The sequence below is a fragment of the Salminus brasiliensis genome, chromosome 17 (genome assembly GCF_030463535.1).
Source record: "Salminus brasiliensis chromosome 17, fSalBra1.hap2, whole genome shotgun sequence".
In the NCBI taxonomy this organism is placed as follows: Eukaryota; Metazoa; Chordata; class Actinopteri; order Characiformes; family Bryconidae; genus Salminus; species Salminus brasiliensis.
In genome coordinates this window covers 25,117,853-25,130,612 of record NC_132894.1, presented here as the reverse complement: position 1 = coordinate 25,130,612, position 12,760 = coordinate 25,117,853, and the positions used below count along the sequence as shown (strand labels likewise).

Here is a 12,760-nt window from a genome sequence, read left to right as displayed (position 1 = left end):
ATTGCTTTTCCAACACAGTTATCTTGTGTAGGCAACAATTCCATACCTGGAAGCCAGTCTTATACACAATGCCATACTAATTCAAATACTGTAAAAATTGTGAAATCTGACTACATATTCCACAGCAGAAACAACCTCTGCAGGCAACTAAATAACATTTTTTTCTTGCAACTGTTACTAAAGTTATTTTTAATTTGGTTACATTAAAATGCCATTATTAATTATATACAATATAATAAATTCTAATTGTTGGACAATTGGACAAAAGTATTGGGACACAGGCCACAATTGCCAAAGGTACCTGTATGTTTGAGCATTTGATAAAAAATAACACGTTGCCAACTGTTAAGCATGGGGTGGATCTATTATGCTTTGGAGTTGTGTTGCAGCCAGTCGCAAAGGAAACATTGCACAGGTACATGGAAAAATAGAGTCTAAAAAATATCAGCAAATTGTGTCTAGAAAGTGTGACACTGTTAGTCAAGAAACTAAAACTGAAAAGAGAATGGCTTCTACAATGGAAAATCCATACCCCTAAACCCACCATGAACTTCTTAGAAAAAGCAAGCTGTAGCTTTTGGAATGTACCTTATATTACCCTGACTTTATCATTAAACATCTGTCAGTAGATTAGAATAGTGCTAGTAGTAGTAGATGTTGTGCATTCAGAATAGTCCAAGAATATAACTAGGGTAAGTGGAAACAAGAATAGAAAGACTCTTGGGTGGCTACCAAAAAATTAGATATCTGCTAAATGTGGTGTAACTGACTTAATGTAGTGTCTGACTATTTTGCGCATTCCACAATTACTGTTTTCTATATAAGACCTGCTGTAAAGGTTGTCCAAACATTTTTAGACGACTATTTATATACATATATACTGCTAAAATTTCTCCAGCAACTCCCTTATAGAACATTTGCAGCAGAAGTAGTTCACAGGTGAGAATGAAATGCTCTCCTCTGAACCAAAATGCTCAATGCTACTATATAGTCTTCCAGACTCAACAGGGGAGAATTATGATGGCAATGTTACAGTTTTTTATAGAGGTTATGAGATCGTCAGCTGTTTGGCCTCTGGCTAAAGAGGCTTGTGAGTTCAGCTGTATCCTGTAAGAGCTACTAAGCATGTGTTTTCACAAGTTGTACAACACAAAGTGCTTCAGAATGCTAAATATCTTCTTAACATCAAAAAAGCAGTATCTAATATTGTGCAACATCTTCTAGAACAACAGAAAGTTTGTTAAGGGTCTTTTAACTAGATGGTTATTGTGTGGCAAATGCAAAAAAGCAACATAATCCTGTATGAGAGTAATTCTATACAGTCTGTGGCAAGATTGCCACAAAGGTTGACCTCTCTGTGTCTAACAACTCCTATACTTCAAATGAACACTTCTCACCCAAAAGGCAAGCATCTACACCCACAATCTACTGCTGCGGGCCAGGGAAAGTCATTTAGACGTAGCGCAGGCAGATCAAAACCAGTCAACACGCATGAGGTTAACCCTTTCCTGTCTTCAAACAACCGCTCAAAGCATGAGGAGAAAGAGCAGCATAAGCAAGAAGACTGGAGCAGTTATTTCAAGTGGGCCTAGTTAAGTAATCCCTGTATGACAATGTGGCGGGTGGATTTATTACACTGAGAACCCAAGCCGTGTTTCCCCCAGCAGGAGCTGACTCATCTGCTTGGCTGCGTTTCACTGTCTGGATGGGCAGCTGATTTCTTCTAGCAATAGCACGGCTGATGCAAAAGTTCAAGCACTGAAGATACGCTGGGGAGAGTTCCTGAGTGCTACAAGACGCAGCCTTAGGTCCACTAATGTTTCACAATGCTTTACAGCCTATGAAGCATGGAAAGGGTTAAGAATGAGCCTGAAAAGCTCTGAGAGCACTTTTCCTAACATGGAATGAGTTTTCTTTTGTCAGATCTTAAGCAGTGAATATACATTACAGGCCACATAGGCATACATCATTCACTGTTGGCAGGGAGTGCTGGGACTGTGTTACAGTGGGCTTTCCCATGGGGAGCAGTAGTTATGCCAATAATGTGGGAGAAAGGGGGACAGAGGAGAGAGTCCAGCACTGTGTATATATCCACCCAGGCCTAAGTCTGGACACACATACTACCTGTTCGCCTATCCTGTTTTGAACAGTGCCCAACCCATGTGTGTCAGAGTTCACAAGATTGCACCCAGAAATCCAGCTATTATGTTAAAGGGGTGTGTGCTCAGTAGAGTAAGCTGGTTCAAAACTCAAACCTAAAGTGGGTTTAGTCACAAAGGACATTCTAGGGGTTTTGGATGTCTTTACCATTATGTTTTGCCATGAAATATCTAAACGAAATGAATAACCTACACTACAAAAAGAAATGGCACAGTGCCAGATACTGTTTTGTAAAATTAAACAGAACTTTCAAAAAATTGGTTGCAACTATGCATGCACTCATACCACCTTTTAATGTCTGATACCTGATCAATGGGTATTTGCTAATAGGTATAAATATATATATATATTTTCACATTTTAAAGATATCAAAGACATGAAAAAATAAAAACTGTCAGGTGAAGAAACCTTCTACCTACAAGTAAGAAAGCATAGTGGTACTAAGCTTTATTTACAACTTCATGTGTGGCAGTGGCTGGTTTCACATGTATTGGAGAGGACATGGGTGAAGTGCTTTCCCTCCTGGTGTCAGGAGCATTGCTAGTGCTAGGGAGAGTTATGAATAAGTGGGTTACTAAAATGTATTAAAAAATAAAATGGGTCAAAAAAAAAAAAAATTGCATGCTAGGAGTACTGTTACATTTTGTCTGCACATATTGTTGCAGTCATTTAATAGCCTTTTCAGCTTAGCAACCCCTCAAAATATACATTTTAGCTACTGCTTGCCTCAAATGTAAAATAATGTTGCTCACATAAAGTACTGCTCCATGTTACCAGTGTCCTTTTTGATTGATATGCTAATGTACTTAAGTGCCGGTATTGGTGCTGATACTGACATAATATTGATTCAATTGATTCAAACAAACTTGTAACATAATGTAAAGTAAAATAAAGCGGGTTATAAAAGAAGTTTGGACGTTAATGTACATTTAGACAAATTATTTTTGTCTTATGATCATGTTTGAAATAAATGTTTATTACATAAACTACAGTGGGGAAAAAAATTATTTAGTCAGTCACCAAATGTGCAAGTTCTCCCACTTAAAAAGATGAGAGGCCTGTAATTGACATCATAGGTAGACCTCAACTATGAGAGACAAAATGAGAAAAAAAATTCTGAAAATCACATTGTCTGATTTTTAAAGAATTTATTTGCAAATAATGGTGGAAAATAAGTATAGTTGAGGTCCCATAGTTGAGGTCTACCTATGATGTCAATTACAGTTAAGTGGGAGAACTTGCACAATTGGTGACTGACTAAATACTTTTTTCCCACTGTATATATATATATATGTGATCCTGATTCAGACACAATTTAACACTGTTACACTGTAACATTAGATTAGCTAGCACAGCATGTTTGCAGAAAAATGCTAACTAGCAACTCTGTTATGTCATAGACATAACCATGGACCTAAAGATTACAGCAACTGTACAACGGTTAAATAAAGTGAAAGAAAAAAATAAAAATCATGAAAAAAGGATAATTTGTATGTTCACTTATTTAAATCATCACAATATTCGATAGAGTCAATTATCAGCCTAATGCTAGTAATAACATTAGCCACACATAGCCTAACATTAACCCAACAGAAGCAGGCATTCATGGCTAGGCAATTCCTCAATTTAATAAAAGATGAAGAGAAACAGCTTTGCAAAAGTTGTGTGGCTAATGTGACAGAGTATGTGTTTAAGAAGTCCAAATTCTAAAACAGTATTACTTTAAATAAAAAGTAGAATGGTATTGGTGGTGCTGGTACTCAATTTTTCAATATCGTAGCAATATATGAAAAGTAAAATTGATATTGTCCCATGTCTAATCACAACACTAAAGAATCACAGTACGGAATACATGTTTCTAAAAAGCTGCTGTAACACCAAACTGCTGATATATTGGACAGTGACTGATCACAATACTGTTTGGGTATTAGTTGTGGTTGGTGTGGCGCAACAGATAACACCATGTGGGAGACCAGGGTTCGATTCCCAGTCTGGGTGACTATGCTGCGCTACACCAATAAGAGTCCCTGGGCAAGACTCCTAACACTACATTGGCCCACCTTGTAAGTCGCTCTGGATAAGAGCGTCTGCTAAATGCCATAAATGTAAATGTAGTTCAATTTCAGACTTTTTTTAATTACTTGTGGTTCACTCCATGTGGTTCATTGATATACCATAAAGTGTTATTTAAACAAGCATGTTTTGACACGCAGAATGCCTCCGTCAGTCACCCAGTGACATTGAGGTCACTTATCAGAGAGCAGAAGTGCACACACACGCACACACCGACACACACACACACACACACACACACACACAGGAAGTACATTCCTTCCCTTCACAGTCACTGCATGCCCCAGGTTCCCCCCTGTTGCTGTTTGTTTAAACTAGCCACTGATTTGTGGAGATTAGATTTTCACAAATAACTCACACCCCAATGTGCCCCGCAGCCCTCCCACAGGCTTCCGTGACTGAGCTTGTACATTGGGGGAGGGGGTCCACTGGAGCCCTAGGGGATGCTGCTCTTTATTCCATCCGCCCCTGCCCAGCGTCCTGGGACCTGCCAGGGACCATACCCCCTGGCTCTGCCCTGACCCACTTCCACATCCAGATCAACAAGCCACCCTTGGGAGTTTTGGCCTTCGTTTGACTGGGGCAGCGGCGGGTGCGGTTCAGAGATGCCTCCCCTGATTAATTTAGCAGTGGCCTGCAAAAGCAGCCATCAGGTCCTTGCTGCCCAAAACCACAGTGGAAAGCAGCTATTAAGCAGATGTCCTGGGTGGACACAGAAAAACTGACAGACTAACTGGGTCGAGACACTGAAGTTGGCCATTCTATGTTCAATCTGTGGTGGAATTATCGTACTGAGGCTATGGTTGGTATTCCATTCACAAATTCAGCAGTCCTGGAGTTACTAATATGGAACTATGTTTGCCCCTTCTTCTGAAACCAATCCAAGCTAAAAGCTAAAAAAAAGAGACCACATTAATACATCATTAAATGGATTCAAGTGATGTTAGGGCATGGAAAAATGGATGTGACATTGCACATCAGAGAAAAGGCCATTATTGAGAACATCTGCTCTAAGCCTGCTCTCATACTGCTGCTTGTCACAGTGGTCGACATGTTTTTAGAAGCCCAGCTCAGTTGTGGAGGATTATTTGACCATGTTTGGTCTGAAGAAGGAAGAGCTTTGAGAGGCCATCGAGCATGTAATGTAATGCTACATAGGATCTTCACACTTTCCCCACAAATCACAGCCACGGCCAAGTCAACAGTGAATCGATGTTAAGGTCATAAAGCCAGGTCAAGGATTTCTTACCTGAGCTTATCAGCCACAAAGATGACCCTGCGCTCCAGAAGCAGTGAGGCGAAGACACGTACTACTTGTCTCACACTAAGACAGCTGAAGAGGCTTTCAAAATCCACATGCTCCAGCCTGGAGTCCATGGGCCTCCTTAGTTCAATCACCTTTAGAAAGAACATAAAATAGCAATCAAACTTATTAACTTTATCACCATTTGTCTTGTTTTTTTCTATTTATTCCGGACATAGACTAGAAGGTAGAAATGTCCATCTATCTGTCTCTCTATCTATCTATATTGCAATATTTGAAAAACTTAAAAGGAATAAGACATTGACAAAAATATTCCTTTCAGCTAATTAGCAATCTACCATTGAAAAGTATTAAAAGGTGAATTTAAGGAAGTAGTAGTAAAATTTGGTTAGTGCTCAAACACACACCAATGTGCTAAAACATTATGACATTATTAACATTATTATAGATAACGTGAACAGAACTGTTTATCTTGTAAGAATGGTCATGTCAAGTTCTGGGATAAATGTTAGACAGTAACTTTTGTCATTGACGTTGTGGATGCAGGAGAAATGTACAGCCTGGAGGACCTGAGCAACTTTGACAAGGGTCAAATACTTGTGGACAGACAGCAAATACTTATGGCACACAACAACTTCAGAGCAGAATGTCAGAGAGCACAGAATGCTATCCTGTCTGGTCCAAATCGACAGAAAGGCAAGTTACAAAAATGTTTGTGCTGAATGTTGTGAGTGCCCATGCTAACTCCTGTCTACCATTAAAAGCATCTAAAATGAAAATGTTAGCATCAGAACTGAACCTGAGAGAAAGGGAAAAGGGCTGAAAAGTCCTATTTTCATTCATATCACATAGACGACCACATATGTGATGTGCAGGAGCAACAGGTCTTGTTTACAGATGCCTGCTGCTAATGTCTTATGAATTCAGATGCCTTGTAAAGTGAGCTGTCATATGTGGGGAACCAATAGCATATCAGACAGGTGGTAATATGCTAAAGACAAAAAGCATTTGGCTTATTGATGTATATTTTTAATACATCTGTACTCACACATATATTGGCAATATAACCTTTGTGATCGCTACATGTGTTGTAGTTAAGAACTGGCCAGCATTATTTTTGACAAAAATAGATTTGTTGGATCATGTGAATGCCTGTGACTGGTTACAATACTTACAGCACAAACTTAAACATTCAGTGATTGACACTCATCTGAATTTTGCACATCTTAGTGATAACAGGATACCAAAAGACATTCAGAATTAAAGAATGACATATTGTGAACCCTAATGGGGATGTTTGTGTTATGATGAGGGTCGGTAAAAATCTGACCTCATTTCCTGCACCAGGCAGGAAGGTTTTGACTTTGATAGTTTTGCCAGGAGCTGGGAATGGAGACTCCATCAAGCTGCGCATGAAGGGGTAGACTAACGCTGCTGAGATCCCTCTCCTCCTTTCCACTTCATCCAGGATCTGGAAAAAGGTTACCAGATTGATGTCAGACCTTTAAGTGGTGGACCTTGTGCTGTGAATAACATGGAGTGTGGCTTTGCTGCTAGCTTTACCGGATCGGTATACATAGTGTGTCTGCTTATTTTCACATATAAAGTGCATGTTTCATCATCCCAACTGGTCATTCCAACCTTACTTTTGATAGAATATGTCTCAAAAAGAATCACTCCAGGAACAATTTTCTAAAATCTGATTAGTATTTCTCAATATGGGTTAGGTTCTTGTACTTCTTATTTAAAGCTGTCATGATTTTTCCCACAGCAATCTTACAGTCTCCCTGAACACCCAATAACATGAATTATGGTGACTGTGATGCTGATTTTCCTTAAACTTGCAGTAGTCTGAGTTACTGACAGTTCTGAAAGAGTAGATTTATGAAGAAATAAAGAAGACCAGACACAAAAACTCTTGTTTTACGTTCACGTAAACAAGATGCAAGATGAGGGAACAATTACAGCAGGATAATACAGAGGGAGAGAGATTAAAACAAGGTTTATGCAGACCAGGATGACAATGGATGACAGGACTGGCTTTACTCAAACAAGATCCAGATCTGTGAACTCCAATACAAAAATGTGACACATAGCCAAATAAGTCCCTAAAGCAGGAGTAGATACAGTGCCAGGAAAAGGTACTTGCCCTCTTCTGATTTCTACTATTTTTGCATATTTGTCACACATTTAGTTGATTAATTTGATCTGGTTTCAGATCTTTAAACAAAATGATATTGTCAATGTAAGGTAATTTAATTTTTTGAACAAAAAAATGTTACCTACTCTGAAATTGTAACAGATAAGCGTAGTTATGAATGATAATGATGAAAATGTTCATTTGGATCAATTAAACTAGACACAGCCATGTTTAATTACTGTCAGCCCTGTTCAATCTAATCAACACTTAACTGGAACCTTTCTTATGCTGTGATTTAGGCTAAACACTCAAAACACAGCACATCCTCAGAGCAAGTCCTGACTTGAGCCTCACTGACGTGTTACAGGTGTTATCTTAAGCGCAAACATTTTAACATTTAATCTGTACTGCCCATGAGAACAAATATGTTGTCATACATTGTTTTCTGTATGGCCTCAGGCCATAACTGTGGCTGTCCTCACCAGGTTGAGTAGTGAGGAAACATGAATATGAACTCACCTTGGAGAACAGGTCAAAACATCCCAGCCTGCTGATGACACAATACACCTCTGGAAGGCGTGGCCCTTTCCCGCTTGGCTGCATAAGAGGACAGATCAAACACATGAAATGCCAAAGAGCATGTAACAACATATGCTATATGTCCAAATGTTTGTGGACACCACTTCTAATAAGTGCATTAAGCTACTTTAAGTAGATAAGTATTACCAACAGAATAGGACTCTCTAGAGCATAATACAAACAGTACAAACCACATTAATGGGTTTAGGTGTGCCACAGTTTACCTGCTGTTTAAATGGACCTGTTGAGTTTTTTTGTAAAATGTGAAGACATTAACGCCTCTCTTCTTAAGACTACACTGGCCCTGACTAAATTTTATGAAATGTCTTCATAGTTACACATTATTTTCACACAGATATAACAACCCATTGTCTGAAAGAACAGACAGTATTCAGGATGAGTCTTCCCCTCTAAGCAAATAACAGGTGCAGTCACACAAAGTTAATGATTAGTCATACACAGTTCGCAAAACATTCAAAGCCTAGCCTTTTCCAGAGAAACCAGTCAGGTTGTAAGAAGAGTTTTTCAACACACACACACAAAGACACAAAGGAATTTTCGATTCCACTTCTCCATATTAGGTATGCAATTCTCCTCTGCTGCCTTTTTACAAATAGATGATTAAGTCAAGCATGTGGAGCTGGGCTGAAATCCTAAGGAATGCTGCCCTCATGCCAGCCCCTGGACTTCCTCCATGCAAAAAGTTTACCACAAGCCTGCTCTCAAATGGGACATCCACAGCTACTCCAAAAGAAATGTCAGCACTCAAGGTCCATTTTTTAATCAAATGTCTCTGGGCAAGAGTAGTTCTACTTGCTATCTGATCATACTGTATGAAAGATAGATATTGCTTCTGCACTGATTTTGAGAAGTGTGATAAACACAGTTGTTTTGATATGGATTCAGAAACATCCACAGTGGCACATAATGTATAGATATACAATTTTTCATGCTTTGATATAAACTCACAAACGGAAACTTGTCACACACAGAAGCACATCACACTGCAAGATTTTAAAGAGTTTGCCTTTACTGATGAGATCCTTAACTCACAGCTTGTAGACAACAAACTGAAAACCGAGAAGCCCCATAACACTGCAAAAGAGAACAACTTTCTGCATCTTTCCCTATCAAACGTTTCGTGGCTCCCTCTTTTCGTTCTTCTCCTGCGAAAGTGCCAATAAACAAAGGGGGCACATGTTTATGAGCAGCTGCTTCTTTTCAAGCAAAAAACAAAGAAAGTAAAAGATACAGCCCAACTCCCATTGAAGTGGCTGACCAGTCGTCATTTAAACTTCATTCATGGTCTCACCCTATAATTATAATGACGCAACATGCGATATATGTGTAGTTTCAGGAGTGTAGAAAACCTAAACCAAACACACAGCGCCAAACAAATGGAGCAGAGAAAGAGGAAATAATGAGGTGAACAGGGACGTACCAGGAGCCGCCTGCAGTACCCAAAGCGCCGACTGCCATCTTCTCCAGTCAGCATGAAGGAGAATGTTTCACTGCACCAAAACAAACAGATCCTTTTTTTTCAGGGGGAAAAGCCAACCCAGTAGAATACAAATGCTGTTGATGCTGGTGGCTTAGTTAAGAGGCATAAGAAGTGTGGGGAAAGGTAACACCACTCTGGACCATGCAGAAGAACCAAAGTAGAGTACAAGTACGGCCTACTGGAGACTACATGCAGTTAGATTTTTTTATAAGGATACACAGAGTATTTACAGGCTAATTATGAATGGGGTGGAAAAACCACTGGCATATTTGACAAGTTTAAGTAACAGTAAATAAACATAAATCCCAAAAGCGTAATTTCTGGCTAAACACATGGTAAAGTCATTTGAAGGGCATAATGGCTCTCACCTCAAACCTTGACTGTGCTTTTGGAAAAGAGGCAGTCAAGCAGAAGAAAGACTTTCAGTGGTTAGTCAGGATTCTTTTTATTATTGAACAACTATGTTCTCAATCAACCCAAAAGACTCATAAATATCAAAGCTTAATATTTTTGGAAGTTGGAGTGGGCTATCTGGAGGATATCTGTTTGTGCAGGTAACTATTACTGTGCAGAATTATTAGGCAACTTAATAAAAAACAAATATATACCCATCTCACTTGTTTATTTTCACCAGGTAAACCAATATAACACAAAATTTAGAAATAAACATTTCTGACATTTAAAAACAAAACCAAAAACAAATCAGTGACCAATATAGCCACTTTTCTTTACGATGACACTCAAAAGCCTTCCATCCATAGATTCTGTCAGTTGCTTGATCTGTTTACGATCAACATTGCGTGCAGCAGACACTGTTCAGAGAGGTGTACTGTTTTCCCTCCCTGTAGATCTCACATTTCATGAGGGACCACAGGTTCTCTGTGGGGTTCAGATCAGGTGAACAAGGGGGCCATGTCATCATTTTTTCTTCTTTTAGACCCTTACTGGCCAGCCACGCTGTGGAGTATTTGGATGCATGTGATGGAGCATTGTCCTGCATGAAAATCATGTTTTTCTTGAACGATACCGACTTCTTTCTGTACCACTGCTTAAAGAAGGTGTCTTCCAGAAACCGGCAGTAGGTCTGGGAGTTGAGCTTCACACCATCCTCAACCCGAAACGGTCCCACAAGTTCATCTTTGATGATACCAGTATATACCAGTACCCCACCTCCACCTTGCTGGCATCTGAGTCGTAGTGGAGCTCTCTGCCCTTTACTGATCCAGCCTCGGGCCCATCCATCTGGCCCATCAAGAGTCACTCGCATTTCATCAGTCCATAAAACCTTAGAAAAATCAGTCTTAAGATATCTTCTTGGCCCAGTCTTGACGTTTTATCTTATGTTTCTTGTTCAAAGGTGGTCGTTTTTCAGCCTTCCTTACCTTGGCCATGTCCCTGAGTATCACACACCTTGTGCTTTTTGATACTCCAGTAACGTTGCAGCTCTGAAATATGGCAAAACTGGTGGCAAATGGCATCTTGGCAGCTTCACGCTTGAACACGTTTCTTGCGACCCTGTTGGCTATTTGCCATGAAACGCTTGATTGTTCGGTGATCACGCTTCAAAAGTTTCGCAATTTCAAGACTGCTGCATCCCTCTGCAAGACATCTCACAATTTTTGACTTTTCAGAGTCCGTCAAATCTCTCTTCTGACCCATTTTACCAAAGGAAAGGAAGCTGCCTAATAATTAAGCACACCTTATATAGGGTGTTGATGTCATTAGACCACACCCATTCTCATTACAGAGATGCACATCACCTGATTTACTTGATTGGTAGTTGGCTTTCAAGCCTATAGAGCTTGGAGTAGGACAACATGTATAAAAAGGATGATGTGATCAAAATACTCATTTGCCTAATAATTCTGCACACAGTGTATGTAGGCAGTGACGGAGAGAGATTGATTGGCTGGTACTGGGGGGGTAATACCTGCTATACTCAGACACAGGGCTCCAGTCCTTGGCGTCTGGGAAGCAGAACTGGGGGATGGCTTTGAGACGCTGTTCAGCCTCTCTCATCTGCTTGGTGGGCCTCTCAAGCTGAAGAAATAAGACAAAAGGACATAAATCAGGCAAAACCAACTTTTTGCTGTCCCACTACAGCTCCCCCACCAATGCTATGTGAAATATGTTTGGAACGGTCATCTCCCACTCAAGGTCATTCTCCCTTCCTCGTCCCCAGTGCGCCACTATTCCAATTCAAGATGATGACGTCATTAGGGTCGACCCTCAAGCTGGCAGACAGCCAACATATTTTCAGTTTCTCAAGGGGATGCCGTCACTGAACCGCATCTAAGCTAATTAAATCCCCATTTCGGGATAACTAAACAATTGCTGGCAGGGGCAACAGTCTCCTGGCAACACTGCTTAGTGTCAATAAGTCTCTTATACATTTTCAGATATAAAAGAAAAGCCAATGCATCCTATCAAGCATGGACTAAAACAAAGCACTCTACAGAAATAAAATCCACTATATGATCAGTAACCACTCTATGATAATGTGGGATTCTGATACCAGCGGAATTATTAAACACATTAGACTGTTTTCTTTTTTTCCATGTGCCATCTCTGCAATTATGTTATACTATTTTCTGAAGCCAGGCAAATGGTACCAAAATAATGCCAACAGCATTATTCTCCTTCTCAGAAAATATTACCTTGGGAAACTGATAGGTGACCTCAGGTGTGTAGGAGTTTTTAGTGGGCTTCTTCTTCAGTGACACCACTACAAAGTACTCAAACAGCTCCCGCTCCTGCCATTCGATGAGCTGTAGCTCCAGCGTGCGATAGCTAGGTGCGCGGCGTAGGATGGACTGTAACTTCAGCAGCCTCTGAGTGTGAGCTGAGGAAGCACACAGAGCCACAGTGACTCAAACTAAAGACATGTGTTTAATTTAGCCCAAGAACCATAAAATATGAGTCTAGCTCATTTTATACAATACTTAATACCAGTAATAGTTGACAAAAAAGTTAAATGTACTTCTGTGGTAGATTTTGGGTATGAATAGGATACACTGAGTCAGAAAATGTGTTAAGTATGAAC

The 12,760-nt window shown here is 39.9% G+C and overlaps 1 protein-coding gene across 3 annotated transcripts in view; it reads right to left on the bottom strand.

Moving 5' to 3' along the window:
• The window catches only part of dennd2b (DENN domain containing 2B), a 55,612-nt gene that overhangs the window by 10,408 nt on the left and 32,444 nt on the right, over nucleotides 1-12,760 (bottom strand). For all 3 annotated transcript variants that reach the window (XM_072659768.1, XM_072659767.1, XM_072659769.1), the window contains exons 9-14: nucleotides 12,375-12,559; nucleotides 11,648-11,757; nucleotides 9,658-9,727; nucleotides 8,157-8,234; nucleotides 6,828-6,968; nucleotides 5,483-5,631 (exon numbers count right to left, since the gene is read on the bottom strand). In XM_072659768.1, the coding sequence (XP_072515869.1) occupies nucleotides 5,483-5,631; nucleotides 6,828-6,968; nucleotides 8,157-8,234; nucleotides 9,658-9,727; nucleotides 11,648-11,757; nucleotides 12,375-12,559 (733 nt within the window). The remainder of the gene's footprint in view (nucleotides 1-5,482; nucleotides 5,632-6,827; nucleotides 6,969-8,156; nucleotides 8,235-9,657; nucleotides 9,728-11,647; nucleotides 11,758-12,374; nucleotides 12,560-12,760) is intronic.